Here is a 24,923-nt window from a genome sequence, read left to right as displayed (position 1 = left end):
GTAGGTATTAACTGTCTTGCTGCCCCAATGATTAGGTCTTTTCTTTGAAACGTAAGGTAATTGAAATGCAGACCACACACACTTTGCCTTCCACAGCTGATGTTGTTGCTTTGCCCACCAAACACCTCCCTGAAAGGGGAGGAAGGGAGAAAGTAACTACATCAACGCAGAGAGCAGCCCCTGGGCAGAAGGCAGAATAGATACTTTGCTGGTGTTAGCCTGGCATGTGACAGCAGCTCTTTCTGAAACTTGAAGAATTTAGACCATTATTATTGTTCCCTTTTTATGGCTTGTTACATTTTTGTTCATCAGTATGTGAAAAAAAACCAGCTAAAAAACTCTTTGCCACCTCAACAAAAAACCACCAAGTGAACATGATCAGTCAACAGAGATTACTGATACTACCTATAGCAAAATTAACTGGATTTTCTGCAGTAGAACAAACTTCTAGACTATTTGTGCAGACCCACAGATTCAGATGCATATTTTTTATGCTTTGATTATGTTCGGCTTACCGGGATTCTTGATAGAGTCTACTATGGTTTTGTAATTTGCTTTATTTGCACTCAAACCAGCTGTAACATCTTCAATTCTCCACAAGTCTTTTTGTATTTGTGTTTTCTCCTGACGGTTGTAGTGAAAGAAAAAACAGAAAAGGCAATTATATCTCCATGTTATTTTACCATGGGTTTATCCTTTTCGTATCAAAACCAAACTAATGTTTCAGAACTTACATAAAAACTTAGAAGTCTCGAAATCAGTTACATAATTACTTTAAAATTAGAAATCAAAAAGAAAAAACAATCAAACAAAACAAAACCAACCAAAACCAAACCCACCAAAGCCAAAAAAAAAACCAAAACAAACCAAAAAAACACCAAAAACCAAACCAAAACCCAGCAACACAAAAAACATATCTTGCCCATAAAATTTATTAGAGTATTTTCTGAGTCTTGAAAAACTTCCTATGGAAGATTCAGGGAAAGAAATATCTCTACTTCTTTTTCTACAAACTTATGCAGGCTACAAAAACCTAGTTTAATGTTTTGCACAAAATGAGCTTACAGAACATTTTCATTTGAATTTTGTTCTTAAATCCTATACTATCACACTTGAGACTGTGAAGGCAGCTATACCAAACTCATCTTAATATATTTAGGGGAAATGCCCAACATTAAAAAGGCAAAAAATAAGTATAGTCACCCTAAATATTGCCATGCACTTCCTTTTATTGGATGAAATATAAAACCAGAACTAACTCAGAAGGGCTGAGAAATTTAATTTCTGCTTATATGTGAGTTGCTAGGCCTACTGGACATGATGTATTACAGGTTGAAACAATGTATTGCTGCTGTTCCAGGATATGGTGTCATCTTGCATCCTATTTGCTTTACCAAGATTTCCAGGAGGAAAGAAAGGGAAGCTCTGTTTACAGTCTTGACTCTGCCTTTGATTGCATCTTGCAGCTAGAGGCCTTGGCTACTGAAGCCACCACTTCAAGTCAGATGTTCACTGCAAGCATCGTAAATAGCTATTCTCATCTACTTCATCAAAGCCTAGTAATTCTGCTTTCAAAAATTTACTTTAAGAATAAACTTAGGAAAATCAAGACAAACCCAGTATTATTAAGGAAAGCAGAAGGCAGTGAAACACTCCAGTTAAGAATTGCTTTACAAACTGCTCAAGAACTAGAAATCCATCACTTGCCATGAGCTGCAAAATAACCACTAATTAATCCTATAAGCCTGAAAGAGAAAAACTTCAGTAAAAGCTCTTACACCTCTTAGAGCTAAGGAAGGCATATAAATTGCTTTCCACTTTCTGTCTTTGATCAGAAAATATGTTCAGCCAGGTTACAGATCAGCAAGCAGGGTGCCAAGAACACAAACATTTATATGATGGAAAACGTCATTTGCCTGTAGTAAACTCACTCGATAGATGGGACTTATCTTGAAAGATTGCCAGGATACAAACTATAAATTTGCACATTTCATTTCATTTTTCTGAGATTAATCATACTACAAGGAACCAAATGATGGATTTACAATAATCAAGCCTCAGAATTGGTTACAAAAAACAAAACCCCAAACCAAACACAACAAAACAACCTACGAGTACAAAAAAATCCTGCTTCTGAAACCACTCAGAAAATGTTCTATTAGTAATATATGAAGCCCAGGATATCTTCTAATATTATTTCTTCCCATTAGTTAAATATTGATGTGAAGAGAATATTTTAGATAAAAAATGGGCTAGATCTAAAAGATAAACAGATGAATTTGGTTTTAAATTACAAAAGCCAAGATTGTTCTTTACAAAAGGGTATAAATATACTTTATAGGCAAGCATTAAAAGGTAACTTGGAGAGATAAATTGATTTCTCTAACTTCCTTCACATAGAAACATAATTCAAATGATTTATAAAACCAGAGGAGAAACACCAGCTAAAAAGTTATCACTGACAAAATACATCTCAGTTCGTTTCAGCATGCTCAGATCCCCCAACCCTTAAGCAAAAGACAATGAACCTACACTTATAAGCTAGATTTACTCTGACCAAGCTGCTTGAAACATTCAATTTTTAACTTCTTAATTAATGCTATACAGAAACAACACTAACTGTTTACTACAGCAACTCAAGCCTGTACATTTACAGAATTCCTAATAATATTCCAGGAAGACTGCATTTTTTTTAAATACAGTATGTATTAATGTAGTGCTGTTGGAAAATACTAGATAAAGGACTTCGAGTCTACATACCCTTGGGCAGAGATTAAAAAACCTCTAACTATGGATACTTCAAGTAAGATGTTTTTGAAGGAATATAGGTTTAAGAATATTTAGTACTTTCTGAAATAATTAGCTGCCATTAATATCTCCAAAAAACGTATTCAGAAACACATTTTTAAATCTTAGCCAAACATATCTATACATACATACATATGCATAAACATACACACACAAAACACACAACATGCATGCTTGTGTGTGCGCATGTGCATTTTGTTCAAATTATGCATGCACTTGATAATATGAGGTGTTAATAAAACTGAATTAACTCTGTTAATTCACTGCATTGCTGAATCACATACCACACATCCAGTATTTTAAGCATGCTCAATGCAGAATGGGAAATTGTTACTTTAACAAAGTGTATTTTGCTTAAGCCTGTAATTTCCCTTTATTAATCAAAATAATTTTATACAGGGAAGATTGTATTCTAAAATACCCCTGGGATTATTTGGGGGGATGGATTCTACAGCTGAGTTCAATTACACAATATTTTCGCTCTAGAAACTGAATGACTCCCCCACTGCCCATAATTGAATGAAAATGGACTTTAAAGCATGACGCAATTAAAAGTGAAAGTTTTACAGCTCTTGCTTTGTCACAAAATACATATCCATTAATAGTGAAAATAAACAGACTTCAATTTGTTTCTGATATTTATTGCAAATAAATAAATTTCAACCAGTGAGTTCTTCTGGTCAGGGTATTTGGAACAGTAGGCTAAGATTTCAGCAAAATATATACATTAACTTTGTTCCTTATATTTAATCATTTAAATAAAACTGTTCTGCTTAAACACAGGAAAAATTATTTGGACTGTATTCCCTGCTTTAATAATAAAATCACCAGTTGTAAGCAGGTACGTAGAAATAATCTGGTGTGCCACATTCAGTTCAGCAACCAGAATAACTTAGCTTCAAACAAAGCTTCTTTGTAAAATTCGAAACTGAATAATTGATTTAAAACTGAGATGCCTTTCAATTACTGATGGCTGTTAAACACTTATTCCACTTCACAAAACAATCTGCAGAGATAAATCTTCCATAAATAGAAGAACATGACAAAGAACAAGTAATGACAATACTGAGCCAGTGACTGATGTCTCAAAAATGGGTAAAGAAGCCAGCAATGTCAGATCAAATAAATGGAAGACTAAGAAGTCCTGCACAGTGCTATAAATTAAATACGTTATCAATGTCAAGATGTCAGCATGTAATGAAAACATAATAAAATAATGACAGATTTGCATAGAGAACTTATGAGAAACTATTACACATGCTGGAAGATAGCTAGCTACTGCACAGCTCTGCTGTGACAGTGTCTGAACTTGGCAAACTACACTACATGACAGCTGAATACAGTGCAAAACTTGCAGAGAATTTCTCTTAGCAGATGATAGCTTTCAAGTTCAGACAAAATCATCTCATATGAAAACCAGCATCTGGAAATGGACTCACCTGAGATACCAATGAACTATTCATCTTTTCCTCTAAGGCTTTTTTCAGCTGGCTCACATCCTTTTCTAATTTCAGATATTCATTCCAAGCATTTTCCATTTCCTATTAACAGAGGGAATACTCTAATATAAAAGTTACAATAAATTTCATAATACCTCTATAAATTCACTAATTAAGCAGCAAAGTGTTCTAAAGATACTGGTATTCTATTATAAAAATAAGAGAAAAATCCATTTTGTAGCCTACACCTCTGCTTAGGCTTGAGGATAAACTTCAAAACACTTTATAGCTTGCAAGATTAAGTCAAGAATCCCTAGTTGTAAAACCTCTGGAGAGCTTCCTTACACAAAACTATTTCTTAAGCATAAAACTGGCATGTAATAGAATCTGAACTATGACTAATATGTTATGGAGGAATCAAGTCGATTCCAGTTCCTTTTCCTTTACTTCTCTATTTAATAATAAATATGTTTATAATTAAAATCCAGTCACCTGAACCAGAACTCACATTCTGAAACACAAAGCATGTTATCCCTTAAAAGTCCTACAGACTGTGTTGTAATGGCATTATAAGTGAATACACAAGCAGACACCTAGAAAACAAGGCTATCCAATCACCCTCATTATTTCCAGCATCCATAGCACCACAGTCTGCCTTCCGACCCCAAACTGAGAAAAATCAAGTGTCTGGAGCATTTTTATGTAAGGAATGATGGAACTGGCTTTTTCTCTGAATTCTGGAAAAGAGATCACTTGGGAGTTGAGAGGTAGAAATAATGGAGGCTTATGATACCATGAGTAACATGGAGAGAGTAGACAATGACTGACCGTTCCCCATCCTTTCTTATGCAGGAGGAAGGTTCTATCACAAGAAACATGCACAAGTCAGCCTCAAAAAAACCCCCAAAAAACAACAAAGTGTCTGTCCACTCAGTGGGGAAAAGATCTGTGCAATACCTTGCCAAATGATGTTTTGGATGCAAAAGGTTCACAGACATTAATAGGGGACAGTACAGGTTCTTGGAAATGAGATAAACTGAGGATTACTAAATAGACAAAATAATACCAGCCTCAGGAATTCTATGAACAGAAAATAGCTAGAAGCTGGACTGGTTGTGACAGGAAATAGTACTCACCTCTCCTATCCTTACTCTTCTCTAAGCATCTGCTGATGCCTACTGCTGAAGCCAGACCCCTGGGCTAGAAGGAGCCTTGGACTGGAGCAGTACAGCCATTCCTACAATTACTTGCTATTTACGCCCACAATTAAATTTTAAATGCTGTCTGTGAAAGACAGGCACAAACACCTGCATATATACATTTAAATAATACTGGGATTTTTATGGTCAGATCGTACTATAGGAAAGGTGTTCATGCAATTCTAAAAACAATTTTAAGAAGAGCTAGTCTCATTAAGAGGTAAGAATAACACAGTAAGTACAAAACACTCAGGTTTAATATACTCTCTTTCATGGCCAATTCTTGTATTTTTATTAATAAAAATTCAATGTCAAATTGCACTTGAATTTTATTAAGTCATAGTATCAACAGATTCAACAGACTTTCCCAATTCCTTTTCCCTGGAAAAAATACACTGGAACCACATATATATTTTCAAAGGACCAGCGGAAGGACTTTCAATTTATGTTCCATCCATAAATGTAAAAGGTAGAAAAAAGGTTTTTTAGCTTTCTCTAGGGGGATAGTAGGGAAGAGCACTGAAAAGGAAAGCTGGAGGGATTGCTTAACTTTTTTTTTTGTTCTGGTTTAGTATCCTGTACCTTCACCAAATCAGTTCAGAACAGGCTTTAACTGCCCTATCCAACAAACGATACAGTTTTACTCTAACTGGTATTTCAATTAACATTTCCTTGAAAAACCACAAACCACACACCGTTGAAACTTTAGATATTTCCGCTCGGATATGTATGAGATCCTCTTGCAATAGTCTCTGCTGGTAAGAAATCTTTTCTGCGTGTTGCGGCTGGTCTTTGTACTGTTCCATCTGCCTGTGCGAAACCTCCAAAACAGATTCCAGCTGATCCTAACAAAGAAGAAGGTGGCAGTAAGCTTATAGTATTTACATGAAAATTTTGTATGGATGAACCTGTGGGAATGTAAAAGTTGTTTTCCATGCTCTCAGTCTTTCCTATAAGCCACTAGAGTTTAGGACTGGCCTTCTCTTGCAGAGACTAAGACGTAAATTAAAAACTGCAAGAGTATTAACTATTATAACCAAACTTATCTGATATTTCCCATTAAATCTTTCCATTAAGAAGCCAAAATTGTGAAAAACACAAAGCACTGAGAGGGGAATTTTATTTACCGTCTGTACAAAACTTAAATCTACAGTTTTAGAAAAATCCCCTCAAGCAGTATAGAACTGTGACAGCACGGCATTAGCTGTTTATTTAAGGATGCACTGCTATAGTTGAATTAGCCATAAAAACAAGGAAAGACAGGGAAAGGCAAAGCATTTTGTTATTGTTTACTATTTGACTTTAACAAGCACAGAGGAAAAGTGGTGGATTCCAATTACAAACTTGTCACAGAAGATATTCCAGTATTTTAGTCATAATCCTCATAACTAAATTCACAGCACTACATTTAAACCAGCATAGGTTTCTGAAATTACAAGCTTGAATCTCTCTCCCTTCTCTCACTCCTTTTTCCTTTTCTTTTCTTCCTTTTTTTTTTTTTTTTAAAGAAAAAAACAAAATACAAATCACCACACATGTTACAGCAAGAGCCCAGTATGGCAGCACACTGCTATTTATGCAAACAATGTTTGTGCAGGTGGGAAGAACTGCAAATGAAACATGACTCAGCCTCTAGCCATATACGTATCAAGACATAATGCAAAACTACACAGAAAAGTGTATGTAGCCCAATTTTTCATAATGGCCAGAAAAGTAAATGTATACATTTTTAAAACATTCATTTTCAAAATCATGTTTTCTAGAAGTAGATACTCAATCCTACCACAGAAACTGATTTTTGCCTTATGTAAGTTTACACACATGTCCACAGAAAACTACTACAATACAAGCAGCATTTAGCAATTTGACTTTTTTGTTTGTAAATCCTTATTTTGTCATTAGATACACGTTACTATTTTATAAACCACCTTTTAATCTACTTACTTTGTTTTCCTTAAGAGCTCTTATTTTGTCCTCCAAGTCCTGCAGAATTCTGTCCTGCTCACAGAAAACACTTAGCTTGACCTGAAAATGAAATTATATGAATAAATGTTAGATAATAAAAATCAAGCAGAAAAGTCTCCACTAGCAATATTGACCCCAAAGAACGTAACATGTTACAGTACACCATAAATAGCCAAAATAGTACAAGAACTTGAAGTGGCATTTGATACTTACATCAATATCACTTTCTGCAATTTTGACAGGTTTGGTACTTCGTTCTTTTAATGTGTCACGCCCTGTCATCTAAGAGGAACAGGTTTTAAAGATGTGAGAAATTTGTTGCAAGCAAAACCTAATTATGCTTCAGCAATGGAAAGTTTTGTTAAATATTCATGGTTATTAACAAAGATTAATCAAATGTCGGATAAAAGTACTTTCAAATATGGTTTTAGTTTTATTTTAAAAAACGGTATCAGAAAGGTTTACTGGTTATATTAGGCTATTTAATAACTCTTACAGCAGCTTAAAATTCTGTACGAAATAGCACAATCCCACCTGTCTATGGTTATGAAGGTTCTGTTCCTGCAAAACCTAATAGTTTTAACAGTTCAGGTTTAATAGGTTTCTTGAAGCCAAAGGACTTGAATAGTTCCTTTAAATGTGTGGTTGCACGAATAACAGCATTAATTAATGACTAAAAATACAACTTTTTGGCAAGTATTTCATTCTACAAAGTATAGTCTCTTCCATAGTACAGGGTAAATTTTATTAAAGACAGACTGTTATAAAAATGCTACAGTGGAATTAAATGCAATTAATCTATTTTGACATGTTTACAACATACCACATCTCTCATATCATAAATCACTGGTTTCATATTCCAATTCTGGTGAGAAGATTATCTTCTCACATAACATAGTTTTTAAATCAATACAGAAACTATACTATATCATACTTCCAACCTTAACAGCAATCTTAAAATGAAGGCATGTCTGTCTCTGTTTATAACATTTATTATTTCCACTGTTTATGTGGGACCCTTTTTGTGAATAAATGAAGTTAAGAAAATGGCAGTATAATACAGTCCATTAATCACACATTTTTTTAAAGCCTTAAACTTTAATGACTTAATATTATATTAGAATTTAAGAATTAATTAAAGCAAATACTATCTTTCCAAAGAAACATCTAGTGTTTAGAAGTATAGTAGTCATATATGGTATATTTCTAGTCATATACAGTTAAGAGTTTATGAAGTAATATTCACTTAAATTAATATAAGACCAGAGGTTTCAATACAAGAACAGAAGTTGGTAGCTTTTTTGGTGGGGTAGAAGGGGTAGTTTGCTTTTGTACTGACTAAATGGCAATCTCCAGACTTGAAGTTACATGGTTTGCTTATTAACCTAACATGCACCTACAGGATCATGCTAGATTTCTTAAAGTCATTAATTCTTGCTGTAAGAATAAATAAATCTTTGATACAACCTCAGTTTCTCTCTAATACGTTATATGAAGTTAGCCATCTCCACACTCTATTTTCAAACAATAAAGTAGGCTTAAGACAGAAGAGTATGGTCATCATTTATGGTTATCGTCTTCTCTCCTCCACTGGCAGACTCCATTCAAAGACTTATTAAGTTTCATGTGGTGAAATGTTACTTCCCCACCACCAAAACAGAAAGCATTTACAGGGTCTCAAAACTTTGAATTTTCAGATGTTTCCTTTTCAACAAAGATGTGTTTCATATAAGAAAAATCCTTTCTTTCAAAAGTATTAATGGAATTATTTAAATGCTAAATCCTATGTATCCTACATATAATAGCAACAAGTAAATATAAGCATAAATACTAGCATATCAAAGTAAAAATGTTGCATATTTGATTACCTGCAAGCTAAGAGAATGCAAAAGCCTTTTTCAAAGCAACAGAATTAACGTAAAAAACAGAGCCTACAGATTTGGAAGATATTCTAAATTGCATACTCAGCAATGTAAAGAATTTGTTAATTATCAAGCAGTGAACATGAGAACATAATGAAGATTTAGCATGCTTACACATTTTCAAAATTACACGTAGGAGCCTCTACTTGACACAGTAATTTTCAAAAGATGATAAAATGAAACCAAACACTAAGGGCAGCCATAATTTTGCATACAGACTCCAAAAGGGTGGGAAAAAAAAAGAGGGGAGAGGAAGGAAAAAAAAAGTAAAATCTTACAAAAAGCGTTATTGTTTACCATAAGATACCTGTAAAAGCCAGAATGTGTAAACATTGACTGCTATTTTAAAAAGCAATGGGATGAGCACATTTCAGATGCAAGCAGTCTTACATGTATACTGGATAGTAACCCTTGTGCTGAGTTCTTCAGCACTTTGTATATCATGTTGATCAGAGGTCCATTATTTTCTATCTGTTTCAAACAAAAGTTTAGTAATAGCTTGTTATAGATGTAAAAATTAAAATCCCGAAACCTTACAACTCAACACTCTGTGAGCAACCATGATCACATGCATTTATGTCACACCAATCTTAAGGTTTATAGTGTATATAATATAATCTGCCATTATGGAAGCTACAACTAGATATACCTATCTTGTTATATTGTGGGTAGATCGCTCATCCAACCATAGGACTTCTTTACTTTTGCAAAACACACACAAACACACAGCACAAAATAAATTTGCTCAGGTATGTCCAATTGCAGTTTCAAGACTGCTGGGAACTACAGCACGAAATTCTCTGTCATGCAATATGTAGCAACACTTGCACCAAGAGCTCTATATTGGTCATGTCAGCAACCTAGTTAAAACCTCGGTAAAAAAAAGGTATTTTAATCACACTAACCCTTCCTCCCATAACAAGTACCTGCCATGCACTATTTCCTTCATTTTATGTGTGACACCAGCCTGCACTGGAAACCTCTTTTAACTAAACAACTTCAGATATTACAGTATCACTGCAAAAGAATAAAGCAAGACCACTGCTGAACCACTGGGAAGGCCCACAGATTTGCTTCAACTGGTTGCACAATTTATACTTTATACAAAGTTTCCTTTATTCCTCATCCATTCCTGCTGAGGAATGTTTGTAAATTATTCAGAAGTGAGGCTGCCCATCCATCCCTCCTGTAGCCTGCTTGAACATGATTTCATAGTCATGAAAAGGGAAGTTTGCTCCAGCACTTGTGTTTCACCTTATTTGCAAACTCATCTCGGAAGCTTGTGTGGAAAAGCACAGTCTTATTTCTTCTGCTTTTCATTACTGCTTTTCTAATACAGGGTCTATCCACTTTAGAGATTAAAAACCAACAACTTTGGAAACAGCTGTGGAAAAGTATCTGCAGAAGAGGTTAAATTTAGCTTACAGGTACACCATTTCCTTCATGCTCCACATACTCTTATTTCACTAGTGAAGAACAAATTACAGTCATTGCAAAAGTTTGTTGTTGTGGTTTTTTTTTTTGGGGGGGGGAAATGTTCACGATCTAAGGGCAATATTATTAAAGGAAACCTCCAGAATGTATGGTATTTAGCAACTTCAAAAGTATCAATAATTTTTCCTTATAGTGTGAGTACACAGCCTTTAGACTTTTTTTTTTTAATGTCAGAACTAGCTCACGTGCAACAGAAAACTACTGAAATGGATTAGTATCTGTACAGCATTTTTATTTCATTAATCCTTAATTTATAATTCACTGTAACGTTGAACAGTATCATCGTGGTATTAACATAAGAATTATTTCTTAGATAATATTTTAAACTCTTAAATAATAAAAAATCAGCTCATAGAAAAGTATAAGAGCAAGGGAGAGACAAAACAGGTGAGTAAAATTACTAAATGCTGTGTAACAGGTTACTGTAGTCAGGTTTGGTACTATAGCATGCATTACGCAATTTATCACTATTCCAAATTAGAAAGTTATATTCTGAAAGCTCTAAAGGGATCTTCGGAAATAGTGGATTTAGTGAAATGAAAAAAGTTTAACTCCAGTTCTAAAATCTTCAGTCCTATTTGAAATTATGTTATCCGACTAGGTCTAACTCAAAGCCCAATGAAGTTAAAAGAGAGACCTGAATTAATAGGCTTTCTGTCTAAGCTTTCAGTGTCTTAAACGAAAGATACCACATATATTAACTGTGAATTTGCCATATTCCACCATTATCAAATCAATACGTAATTTGCTTAGTTTCATTTTATTTTTTTCCTTACAGTGCAAAACAAAGAATCTCTACATTTAGTGGCAAAACACAAACGTAACCAATACAGATGCCTTCTCAAGTTTCACATGGCCTCTTTAGTCTCTCAGCAACCTGATGTGAATTTTTACATCTCCAGACCAGTAGCAAAAGAAGGTTATTAAGAACTGCCCATCTTGAAAAATTACATCATTCTTATGGAAACACATTTGACATTTTGACTGTCAAGATTTCCAAATGGGAACTAATGCTAAAATTAAGTTTCTTTTCACAGAAACGTCAGGCATCCCTCATACATTTCTCTTTTTGGCAGGATTTGTCAGGTGCTACACATGCTATAGGAAGGCACAAAGGGAGCTCCGGGGAGACCAAATAACTCTTCATGTCCAGGACTGCAACAAATAAGTCTGGATGGAATCCACTAAATATTTAAAACCCCATCCTAATAAGTTTGCTAAGAATATAACACTTAAATTGTGGACACTTTTAAATGTGAAAATTCTTGTGCTTAATAACAGACAAAATACTATGTTTACTAATAAATTTCTCGAAGTGTGGGCCCCTTTAAATTGGAATTTATCATAAAATTCAGTTGATGGCTTGGGAAACAGTTACATTTGGCAAAGCCACAAACATAAGAAAAGCAAGGCCTGAAGTGAAACATGTCCAACCAATTTTATCTGATTTCACTACCCACATATCATTCCTCTGGACTACTAGTTACACAAGTTCTTCGTACAAACTGAAGCAATTACAGTTTTTGAGTTTGCACTTTAATGGTATAGGCGCTACAACAAAGACACTCAATATCCTAAGTACAACAGTGATGGCAAAAGATACAGAGTTTCCATTTCTCAACAGACAGTGATTTGAAAACCTGCAGGTACAAAGATGACACACAAAAGATCACTGGCTTAAAAAAAATGATGGAAGTAGACTCCTATAAAATCTTACCTTTAGATCCAAATATTCCAAATCCTTTTTCAACTGCATATAAGTGTCATCCGCCTTCAGGTAAGTACATAGGGAAAAAACAATATGATGTATTTGAGTATTTGAAACAATTTTAGAATACTTGGATTAGTTATATATAAGAAAATGGATGAAAGAGGAAACAAAATAACAGAGTAGGAAGTACACAAAAAAAGCACATTTGCTCCACCAGCATATTGCTATTTACAGCTGAAAAATGGACAAAACGTTTCCCAAGAATATTACTGCCCCATGCCCACTCTCCAAACATACAGATTTGAGTTTTCCATTTCTCATGACATGGGTAACTACCTGAAACAGTACATTTTCAAAAGTTATTTTTTCAAGATCAATTTCCACTGACTATCCCTTCACTGAAAAAGTTGTGTTGTCCTCCAGCACAATATGTCTCTTTAGAAGAAAAATACTTCCACCTAACTGAACATCAGATGTAACTAGAAGCCATCATATAACAAATCATTAGAATACTTTTGATCATATTTCATACACATTTTAAGATATTAATTCCTTTATTCAGGGAAAAGTACAAAATAAGTTTAGTGAATAATATACTGAAAAAGATCTCAACTACATGATTAGAGAATCTATTTTGTCTTTTCAGGGATAGTATTCAACTTGATCTTTCTTTTTCATTGGCTCACCTGTAATTGCTATCACCCTAATTTTATAGTTACGTTTATCTAGCAACATCTTCATTACAGTTACTTCAAGAAAAGCATGCGCAGAAGTCGTAAAAAAGTTATTTCTGCTTTTTTCAAAAGTATTTTTTATTTGGAATATCAGAACAAAACAAATTTTAACTGTTGCAAATGTGCTTATAGTCAGCCAAGATGCCCCGATATTCCTAAATTTCTTACTGCTATTTTGACAAGATTTTATATCCTCGGTACACTAAAATTCTGACTAAAAGACAAACACAACTATAACTTTTTTTCAAGTTCTGAGCCAATAACAACGTGTAGTTTAAAAAGCAAAGAAAACCTTTTATGCCATAAAATCAATAGATCACACTTGCATTTCTTTACAGGTGTTCACTTAAAATTCTGGTCCAATCAGCTTCTAAGTTTGGCTGAGACTAGACAGTCTGCCCATTTTCTGAGAAATCCCTGTTGCTATTGCCATCTTAGTGCAACTGTTCTGTGGGTGAGGTAAGTTGGGAAATAAAACTTTTCCAAATAAAAAAAAATTGCTTTAGTTTTGGGCCAACATAAAGCCTTCGATTCCAAGACAAGTCACCACATTTTGTTCCCAGGTGGCTCCATTTCTGAGGCTCTAACATGAACCAAAGACCTCTAGAAGTACATTTCTGTTTGATCTCACATTTAAAAGTTTCATACATGAGTGCAATAGAGAGCACTGTTGATAATCCAAGATGCCCCTGAGCTTTTATGAACCAACATTCACCTGCAGAACTGACACAGTTAGAAGCTCATATGAATGTATAGACCGGCTAATACATTTCAACTGGCAGGTGAAGCAGCATGTGGCACAGGAAGCCAATCTCATCATGAAAGCAGCACAAAGAAATGGTTTTGCTTTAAAATGAACTTTTCTAGTATTTTAACCCACGCTTCTGAATGTGCAGCATTTTCAGAAATAATATAAAAAGAAAGTATACATAACACTGAAACATAAGCAGGGTGCCCTGTAACTTAAAATGCTCATCTTTTATAGCAAATAAAGCAACAAAGAAAAAACACAAATAAACCTGGGAACTGTAGAATGCCAAAGAATGGGCAAGAAAGCACAGACTCAAGCATGCCACTAATAAAGCATCTGCAGAGTCACAAAATGTCATACGGCACAGATGAGCCACGCAGCAGCTGACCTGATAGGTGGAATTAGTTGGCAAGTGCTGCAGTAACTGTGCGATTGTGTAATTTCGTATACTAGCCAACTTAGCCTGATGTCTCCTTAATCGAATGAGAAGCAATGTTAGCTCTTCAGGCTGCAGGTATTTAGACACATTGTAAAGAGGAAATTAGCAGTCTTCAGGGAGAGTAAATGTAATTACATTTTTCACCTCAGTGCCCAGAAAGCAGTTACTTGAGATGATTAAGCAATTATTTAATTAACTCTGCATTTGGTCAAATAAACATAAAAATGTTGGGTCCTGTAATAACAGACAGCTCAACCTTGTTCACATTGCAGATAACAGGAAAATTCCTACAGGCTTTACTGGGAGCTGGGTAAGATTAAGCTCTCATTCAAATTATATGAAGACAGGCTGAGAAAGTTGGGGCTGTTCAGCCTGGAGAAGAGAAGGCTGCGTGGAGACCTCATAGCAGCCTTCCTGTATCTGAAGGGAGCCTACAAGGATGCCGCAGAGGGACTCTGCATCAGGGACTATAGCAATAGGACGAGGGGTAATGGGTTCAAACTTAACCAGGGAAAGCTCAGGTTAGATATAAGGAAGGAGTTCTTTACTGTGAGGGTGGTGAGGCACTGGAACAGGTTGCCCAAAGAAACAGTAACTGCTCCATCCCTGGCAGCATTCAAGGCCAGTCTGCACAGAGCCTTGGGTGACATGGTCTAGTGTGACACGTCCCTGCCCACGGCAGGGCGGTTGGAACTAGAGGATTTTAAGGTACTTTCCAACCTGAACCATTCTATGATTCTAAGTTAGCAATATTTTATTTAATAAAAATACAACTACTATGGAATGAGCAGTATTTTAAAACTTCATTGCAGTACTATTATGACACAAAAGGAAAAGGGAAAAGCATCTGCTCTCTCAACTTACCGACTTGCCATGCAAACTGGGTGCACTCACAGTATGTGTCATGTAGCCCATGGCAGGCATAGAGCGCCGATCAATATGAGTTGAGCTCTGTAAGAAGCCACAGCCAGAATTGTAAGGGTTGTCTCAAGTGAGCCGGATGTTGAACTTGAGGGAAAATTCAGAAGATATACACCCCTGCCACAGATTCCCTATTTGAATTTGTGGCATGCTTAGATGAGGGTAACATTCATGGACCAGCCAGAACCTTTGATGATTATGTAAAACTTACGAATGAACAAACACAAATATAGCACCTACGATGCTGGGCAGATCAGTGGATTCTGGCAGCACAAGATGCTTCAGCAGAACATGCAAAGTGGCTTTCAGCAGGTAAAGAAAATACTTATAAAGTCCCCCCCACACACACCCCTAATGTCTCCCAGAGAAAGGCTGGTGTGCTTATGCAGGTTTGAACTCCACACAGCAACTGCGAATGGCCTCTTTTACCCAGGGAACACTAAGCTACTAACACGAGTGACACCTTGTGGCAATGGGTTCCATTAATACCTGTTGGTTTTTTTAAATAATCATATTTGATCTGCCCCTTTCTGCTATGAAAACCTACTGCACATCCATCCTTCCATGCTTCTCTTAATGCTAAACTGTAATGGCTTTCTACAAGGCAGACTAAATGTCTCATGATTTATTTTTATTCCTGAACCTGAATTTCACTGAATCCTGTTTTGTTCTGCCTTTTTTTTTTTTTTTTAATCTAACTGAATGGAATTTAATAAAGAATTCCAGGGAGGAGGGAGTATCACAAAATTCTGAAGACATATACCTTTACATGTAAAATAACACTGGGTGCTTATATACAGAAACATGGGCATTTTCTCCAGAAACTTTTGCAGAAGTTTCACTGAAAGGTTTTACAGATGAGGAAAACTGTGTTTCCCTATATTAGTAAAACCAGGATGAGATAAAAGAGTTGTATGAGTAAAATATATGCAGCATCATTACACAGGAGGGGAAAAGACTGCTGTACACTCCTTTGAAAGGGATGTAATGCTTCTTCAACTTACACACGGAGAAACCAATACCAGGCATGAAAAAAAATAATTTAATTTCCAGTGCTGCACATCGCTAATTAATCTTCTGATGGTGTATTATACATCTGTAAATGCTGAAAGACATCTGACACCTACAGCACATATACGCTAGGTAAAAAGTCTAAACTATGCATGAAACTGCCACGAAACCTGAAGTCATGGTTCTGAACCTATGCTGGGTATCTGAATTTACAAGTCTCTTTCATTGCAAATACTTTTGCCATCAGAGCCCATGGTTCTGTCAAAGAATACAGAGGCTTTCATCTTCACTTATTCCAGTGTAAGAGCTACCAAGAGAAGCAAATCCTACATTGATTGAATCCTGAATTTCCCCAGTTTCCTTAGGCAAGGAGAGTTACATGGAGTACCAAACAGGGAAACCTCTGTCACCTCTGATTACGAAGTGCCTACAACACAGCACAGTGCTTACAAAAAAAAAACAACAAACAAAACCACAATGAAACTCGGAAGAAGGTTAAAGTTTCAGACTATTTGATTCTGGTTAGCCTACCGATAATGCTCTGCAAAGAGCTTTAGCTATCAAATGCATGAAAAGCTATTATGGCTTTAGCCATAACTAAAATCTGAATCAGCTGTAAAACTAACTGCAATAAGAGAAACATACAGAGAAAACAAACACGGCAAACAATGAGGGCTACAAGCATAAGTAAATAATCAATGAAGAATTCATCCTGCTGAGTTTTAAATTCTTGCTTATCTACTCTATACATTAAAATACTTCAATTTGTATATTTTATACATATAAACATATGCCTTCCAGTTTTTGAATAAAAATATTCAATGTGATGTGCCATGAATTTTCCAGAAAAAAAAAAATCTGAAAGAATCAGAAAGATAAAGAGCTTTGGGAGAACATTATCCACTGTATTAACTTCGTTATCTTGTGTGCAATGAAAAATCACTAAATAAAATTATCAGTGGATCGCACCACATGTAGAATAGTTTGAAATCAGTTATACTGCATACAAACCTTCACAGCATGACTTCGTATCTTCCTGGGCGATCCAGCAAAAGGAACGTCTATAGTCTGTCTTTCATCAGATGGTTTAACTGTAAGCCTTCCTGCAGGAGTGTGTGGTCTCCTTGGGAGAAAGCTTTTTGGAGGTCCAGGTGGAGGAATATCAGACGGAGAGGGTGGAACAGATATTGATCGTGGAACATCCAATGAACTTTTTGACTTACCACGATCAATAAAGTCTGAAGAACCTACATAAAGTGGGGCAGTGGGACTGCCATGTTTAAATTGCTGTCTCTGCTGCCATTCATACAGCTGCCACACAGTTCCATCCTTATTTGCTTTCCTTTCCTCCTGGGACATCTTCAAGTGGCTGACACGATCTTGAGCATATTTGTAGTCACTCGGCAAATTGCGGTTTGGTGGTGGCGGTGAGCTCCCTGAAGGCTGCCTGGTATTCTTTGGCAAAGTGTGATAGTTTTCAGGAAAAGGTGGATTGGGACCCTGACGTGTAAGAGTCTGATCAGAAGCGAGGCTGTAACGGAGAGGGTAAAAAAGGGCAAATTTTAGCATACACTCATGAACAGGAGGGAATGATAGAAAAAATACAAAATCTCTAACAACATTAGTAGAGACGCTACAAGACACAACACACAAGAGTTATTTAAAAAGAATTTACAAAAATATTAACAAAGTAATATTAATGAAATCTACCCTGCACAAAATCATTACACTGTATTCATGCAAAGATGCAAATAGTATAAATACAGGCTTTTAACTCGGTGTCTAATCGAGGATGACCTACTAGAAATAAACTTAAAGGACAGCAGTATTATGTACTTAGGCCAAAAAAAAATGTCGAGAACATGAAGAAAGGAATTATAGTTGTGTTTGAAGAGCAGATCTGTAAACAAAAATATTTCTTTCCACCGAAAGCCACTAGGTGGTGCAGTTCACGAACAACACATGCACGCTCATCGGAAAAAATTACCTTGATGGGCAAGAGGAAATCTCACAAGCTACAGAATGAGTATCTCGGCTAATTTTTCTTCACATAAATGAAGCAAAAAGAAGGTAAGAAACAGCTCAAAGTCCTCAGGTCTGTATGATTTACCTTCATCTGACCTAATGCTACTCTTTCTACTGTTTTAAGCAACAAGATTTTTTGCAACAAAACTCATTAACAAACTAGAATATAAAGAGGCCTTACATCCTGGCTTTAATACTGCATCCATCATATACTTAAACTGTAGAAATTATATCTTTTAGTAGGCAGTTAAGATAGCAAAAGCTTTGACAAACCGTAGTTAGCTCCCTTTCCTACTTTGAAGTAAAAATCTTTCCGTAGCCTCATGCATAAACTAATTTCTGATTCTCCAGTTAAACATCTGGGATCTCTGCAGATGCAGTCATTCTTCCATTAATTCAGGATCTCCAGACAGAAACTGTTCTGCTAGACTTGCTACAGAGCAATGATATTAAAAAAAAAAAAAAAAACAAAACCAAAACTGACAAACAACCCAATAAAAAAACCCCACAAATGCAGAAACTCAGATCACGTTCATCACTCTCTGCAAGAATTCCACATAAAAGAAAGGACAGGATGGAAAGTAACATCTCTGTTCAGCATCCAAGATTAACAGAAGCAGGAGGAATAGAATTTATACCAGTAACTGCTGCCCAGTTCTTGCCCCCACCTCCTTCTATTTGCAGGATTTGGCACTGTTGGGCTGTCTTGAAATATGGATGCCTCTTGAAAGGATACATAATTCCTCATGACAAAAAGGAGAATAACCACTCTGTGCTGCATGGAGGATTACAGATTTGTAAAAGCTCTTCTCTCATACCACAGAGCATCGGTACTATCTCAAATTTCACAGTGAAGGCAGGCAGGTAGTATGAACAGAGGCAACCCAAAGAACAGCCTTCAGTGGTTAAGTAACCTCTTTGCCTAGCTCATTACCTCATGAGTACTCTGTATGTTCTGCACTGTACTGCCAATTCTTTCCACATGAAAAATCACAGTGATTGGTAGAAATGTGTTTTCTCTAGATAGGAATGAGAGCTGAGAAAGCTTGGAGCCAGTTATGCCCTGAAATGACATCTGAGACAGGCATGACAGGTCCTTTTGGTGATTTCTCTGTGGAAAAATGGGGAAGAGAGCTTGACCATTCCTACACACCAAACTGATGCAGCCTTTATGAAGGCATTGACAAACTATTCAACCATAGAATAGTTAGGGTTGGACAGGGCCTTGAGATTATCTAGTTCCAATCTCCCTGCCATGGGCAGGGAATATGTTGCAAACCATCTGTACGTGGTTATTTTCTAATTGGACATGAAAGGGTAAAGAACTGAAATCAGCCCAGAACTAATGCGAGTCAATAAAGTCATCAGGACTAGCAGCTTTAGGAGCCAAAACAGTCTAAAAAATCAAAGACCCCATGAGTGTTAGGAGGTTCTTTGTTTTGGGGTTTTGAGGGTTGTTTCTTTTTTTTTGTTTGGTTGGTTGGGTTTTTTTGTTTATTTTTGGTTGGTCTGTTTTGATTTTTTGTTTATTTTGTTGTTGGTTTTGAAGGGTTTAGGGTTTATTTTTGCACGGGTGGCGGTGGAAATCATGCCTTTCTTTTAGAAAAGGAAGAATTTGTGCAAGAGGAATTAAAAACTGGATGGAAACAGCACTCAGAGCAGCTGGGAAGTGCACATGCATGACATTGCATAGGGAAAGTCATATTCAAAGCTGAACTTTAGAGGCAACTGCCTACATATAGGCAGGTTGCAATTTCTCAGTATATGAAGTAGGGAGAAGCCTCCAGCTAAGATGACAGGCTTCAAGCATTATATAAAAATAGGCACTAAGATGATATACCAATTCCTAGTAATAGGAAAGGAACAGTGTCCCAAATGACCCAAGTAAGTCCACAATTGACTGTGGACAATTGCTTTCTCAGGGATCAAGAGTAAAAATGAGCAAAAGCAGCTGTTCCTGAGCATCTCCATCACTTGAATAATGAAGTATAAAGAATATAAAAAAGAAAGCAGACACTGAAGAGTGAAAAATGGCTTCATGCCATATTATATGATTACTGGCCATGCAAATCATTAGGAGTCTGCAATGGGAAGCAACCACACAGTAGATACTGCAAAAAGAAGACAAATGTTCAAAAGAAAACAAATACAATTATTGGAAACACTATGCCCATTCATGGGAATGCACAGAAGCTAACACAGACATGTTTCTTCTTTAAGCAGATCAGGAAGGAATGGAAATTTCTGCATACCAAGAAATGTTTAACACTGTATTTGCAGCAAGGAAGGAAATTCCTCAACATGACGGCATTTATTTGGGAAATACTAAGCTTGCATTTATCAGATTTCTGTATATATTTGTGAGTGCAAACGAACTGCTAGAAATAGCAAATTTTTTACAATTATCCATTCACTATGTCAATACAGGCACAGGAATCAGTTCAAAGACTAATAATTTCTGGACAGCTGCTGTTTTAATGGTCCTGACCTTTAATTACTCAAAACCGAAATCTCCTAAAAGCCTCCTCTCAAACCTTCTTCCAATACTCCAGATCACTCTCAGAGGCTAGCATGAACCTCATCAAAGCAGGTATTCTCCTTCACTGAGAACAGAGTAGGGTTAGATGACTACACTGGATGTGACTGTAGTGTCATTGTCCAAGAGAAGTGAATCTCCAAATAGGCAAACAGTTCTGAGTGATTTATAAAAAGGGCAAGTAAAATATCTATTTGTAATATCTAAATATCTACATAAAAGGTGCAATCCCTGCAAATAATTACACAAACAACGGCTGTATTTGTGTGAAGGGTTCTTCCTTTTGTAATCAACTTGCTGGCAAGCATTGTAACTTTATACACCTGACAGGAAACAAGTAAAACTGTACTTATTCTGTGTTCAAAAATTATAAAGGCTTCTAATTCTTCAGAGGTTCTTCATCTGTAATATTTCAGGTGGAAATAGTCAACATGGAGCATTAAGAAATTAATGCACATATTAAAATGAAAATGGAATGTCAATCAGATTATCATCTCTATCTTAAATTTCTATATCCTGTAATCAAGAAGACATTTGACAACTAGCATGCAACTTCTATCGATCAGCTAAATGCACTGCAACAACTTCAGCAGCTTAAGAGAAGGTGTCATTTGAGAGATCTATCCATCAATCTTCAGGAAGGTAATGTGCAATTTATTCTGAATATAGCAAATATAACAGCATTTGGCAGGGAAAGACAAAGAAAACAAGGTCAACTGAGATAAAACAGAACATAAACTAAGTTGTTAAGGTAAGAAGAAAATTTCTCTATTTATATATAGGTATATTTTGGTTACGTAACTGTAGTTAACTCCTCTGAAGTTTCACTGAATGCTTAGCAGCTCCAGCTGAGCAGCTGGTTTTACCTAGAACAAAACCTAGCACCTACAACCGCACTATCTTAACACTACACCTGATACACACCTAAAGTTGATTTACTGGAAAAAGTAATTAGGAAGAAAACAGTAGTTATTTAGCTATCAGTCAAGCCTCATTACTGCCTGCACTTTTAATGTGAAAAACATCAACATAAAAGGGAAATCAGAATCCTGGAGACCATGGCAACATCCTAAGACCTCTTCATTAACTAAATGAATATGCGGAGACCTTTTAAGGTATGACGCACACGCTGTGACTCTGAGTACAGTGATCTGATACAGAAGACTGAATGGATGCTTGGGACAGGAACAGAAAGCAGAGGAAAAAAATAACCCAGCATTTTTTAAGTGGATAGTTTGTATTGTGTAATTGTTTATGAATAAGAAGTAACTGGGGGCTGCACTTCACTTTCTGGCTTTTCAACTGTAGCAAATTTTTCTAAGTTTTAAGCAACTATAGTGATTAAAAGCAATAAAAAATATAAGCACTTTAATCTCACTTTTTCTAGTTGCAATATAGCGAGAACATTAAAGGGATTTGATTAGCCAATTCCATACTGAACCTTCCCATGAGATAAACATTTCAAAAATACCATTCGGCACTCGAGGAGTAAGTAAATTGTCTTATAGATCATTCTGATTTGCACTAAACATATTACTAATACACATTTTCCTTGCATTTAAGAAAATGCCACTTGGCAGTCTATTTAAAGATGGGCTTATTACTAACCTTCTTGTGTCTCCTTTTTGGACTTTTACCCAGTGCTCCACTTGAGCCATGTTACTTTTTCTTTGAATCTGTTTATCTGGATTTGTTGTGGGAACAAACCCTCTTTTATATGAGCTGGTACCATTCTGTTCCACTAGGCCAGTACTCATACTTAATGAACTAGGAAGTGTTCCATTCTTCTCAGCTGGCTGAGAGTGAGATACATGGGACCATGATGCATTCGTTAAGTCTGGAAATAATGAATCAGCTTCTGTTAACGCATGCTTAGCCTTTTCCTTCTTAGTTTCTGTAGTTTCTCTTCTGTGGATATAACGCTCCTCCTCTGCTTTTTCTCTTCTTATCTCCTCACGCTTATCATATCCAACCATTTCAGCCGATTTTTGATAACTTTCTTTTGTATCTGCTGTAATCTCTGCCTTCACACATTCTTTACAGGCATCCACATGATTGACTTGGGGAACAGCTTGCTGATCCACTTTTTCAGTTTCTCTGAAAAGAAAATAATGAACACTGCTTAACTGTGAAAGGTTGATGTGGTCTTGTTACTATTTTAGAAAACATACCCGCAAAAGCACCTTCTCCATGCTCTGCTTAGTTTGACACGTAAGATAGATATGCTCAGCAAAACTCAGTTATCAGTCCAATTAAGACAAAATTTATCTTTACAGTGCTATCAAGGAAGCAGAAATCATTTATATGCATCTGTAAAAATGACTGAAAATACTAATAATGTATGAAAGAAGTGTTAAACTTGTCCCATATTGTGTCAAAAAAATGAAAAAAAGAAAGTCTTTCTATCCTAGGAAACACTGAAAGCCAGAAAAAACAAAACCAAACTGCCAACTCCTCACTGCAAAGTAAAAAAAGTCTTTCATATCTTTGTAGATGCCTAAGGGACTACTCATTTCTGGCCAACAGGACAGAAGAGTATCTGCATTTGAGTCAGTACTATCATTGTCCAGCGAATTTCTAACCTTGAAGCTATTCCTGCAAAAAATAAAATTAAAAATAATCTCCATCACCCCTAATACATGCTGCAATGGACACCATTCTGAATATTTACCTTACTGAATAAATATTTCCAAAAACCTGTGCCAGAAACACTGATATAAACTTACAAGCCATTATATAATGTCTAAGGATCTTGAAAGATTTATGTTGGTTTTGACACATAACACACTTAATTTGCCATTTTCTTCATCTGCTTATAGTGATAAGCTTCTCTTTTTCTCTTACAACTCAATGGAGTATTATTGATCTCAGAGTAGCACCTCATCTTCTCTGAAACTAAGTCCAGCTTCTTTATAGCTTTATCGAAGGCAAATTCTGAGTGGGAGCCATCAAACAATTATTTTCACTTCAGTCTCAAAATGAAGAGTCGACTAGGGGCAGGGACACTGGATCAATACTTCCAACGTGCCAGACTTCCCCGATTTTTCTTTCAATTATTTCTATCCTTATAAAGAATACAAAAAACCAGGTAACGGGTTACGTGTTCTTTGGAATTTAAATCCAGAAACACTTAATATTAAATAATACAGGATGTGAAGCTGTGGGAGAGATGTTGGTCCTTTGCTTATATTTTACTTGTAAAAAGCAAGCACCAGTGCAAGATACTCTAAGAAACTGCACTCTGACATTTTAATCCTCACAGCCCCAATGGTTAAAAGCAAGGTTGCCTTACAGTACAGAGTCTTCTTTCACAAGGAGTTGTAGGGAAAGAATCACATTCCTAAGTCAAAACATCAAGAAGGCTGTATCAATTTTAAGAAAAGGGAAAAACTGGAAGCACAAGAAGGCACAGCTGAATTTGTTTGCCTCTAGCACTAATTAAGAACAACAGGACAAAGGACATCCTCCTTTTGTAACAGTGCTTTGTTTCTACACAGAAAAAAAGCAAAAAAGCCTTTTACAAGTACTAAAGGCCACCAAAGTAAGTGAAAAATAAGCATTTAATACCTTCAGAAATTACTTCATATCCATAATTATGTACTTACAATTTACCCATCTTTAAATTCTTTCACTCTTAACAGCATTTTAATCCTAGTTCTAAAAGTCCTAGTTCATTTGAAACAACTCATTATTCTTCTTTCTTTCCCTTTTGACTTTCCTCTCCTCAAGGCTACCAACTGGCTGTTAAAGGTGTATTAATTTGCTCAGAAGACCTGCAACTTTTCAACTGTAATTCCCTAAAAAAACTATATAAACACAGAAATTAATCCATGTCACTAAATGTGGGCACACAATTTAAGTGTACACACAAATACTGAACACCAGGTTTTCTTAATTTATGTTAACTAATTGATTTGCAACAGAATGTAAATTAAAAATAATTATTTCCTTAAAATGGGAATGAGTTT

General features: G+C 35.8%; 1 protein-coding gene across 10 annotated transcripts in view; it reads right to left on the bottom strand.

Annotated features, from left to right (window-relative positions):
* The window catches only part of PLEKHA7 (pleckstrin homology domain containing A7), a 156,641-nt gene that overhangs the window by 16,491 nt on the left and 115,227 nt on the right, over positions 1-24,923 (bottom strand). For all 10 annotated transcript variants that reach the window (XM_065682928.1, XM_065682922.1, XM_065682925.1 and 7 more), the window contains 9 exons: positions 22,564-23,052; positions 17,406-17,925; positions 15,327-15,413; positions 12,545-12,598; positions 7,625-7,693; positions 7,391-7,471; positions 6,142-6,291; positions 4,248-4,349; positions 516-624 (listed from right to left, as the gene is read on the bottom strand). In XM_065682928.1, the coding sequence (XP_065539000.1) occupies positions 516-624; positions 4,248-4,349; positions 6,142-6,291; positions 7,391-7,471; positions 7,625-7,693; positions 12,545-12,598; positions 15,327-15,413; positions 17,406-17,925; positions 22,564-23,052 (1,661 nt within the window). The remainder of the gene's footprint in view (positions 1-515; positions 625-4,247; positions 4,350-6,141; positions 6,292-7,390; positions 7,472-7,624; positions 7,694-12,544; positions 12,599-15,326; positions 15,414-17,405; positions 17,926-22,563; positions 23,053-24,923) is intronic.

Source organism: Lathamus discolor, chromosome 6 (assembly GCF_037157495.1).
Source record: "Lathamus discolor isolate bLatDis1 chromosome 6, bLatDis1.hap1, whole genome shotgun sequence".
NCBI classification, from domain to species: Eukaryota; Metazoa; Chordata; class Aves; order Psittaciformes; family Psittacidae; genus Lathamus; species Lathamus discolor.
This window is presented reverse-complemented; position numbering and strand designations above follow the sequence as displayed.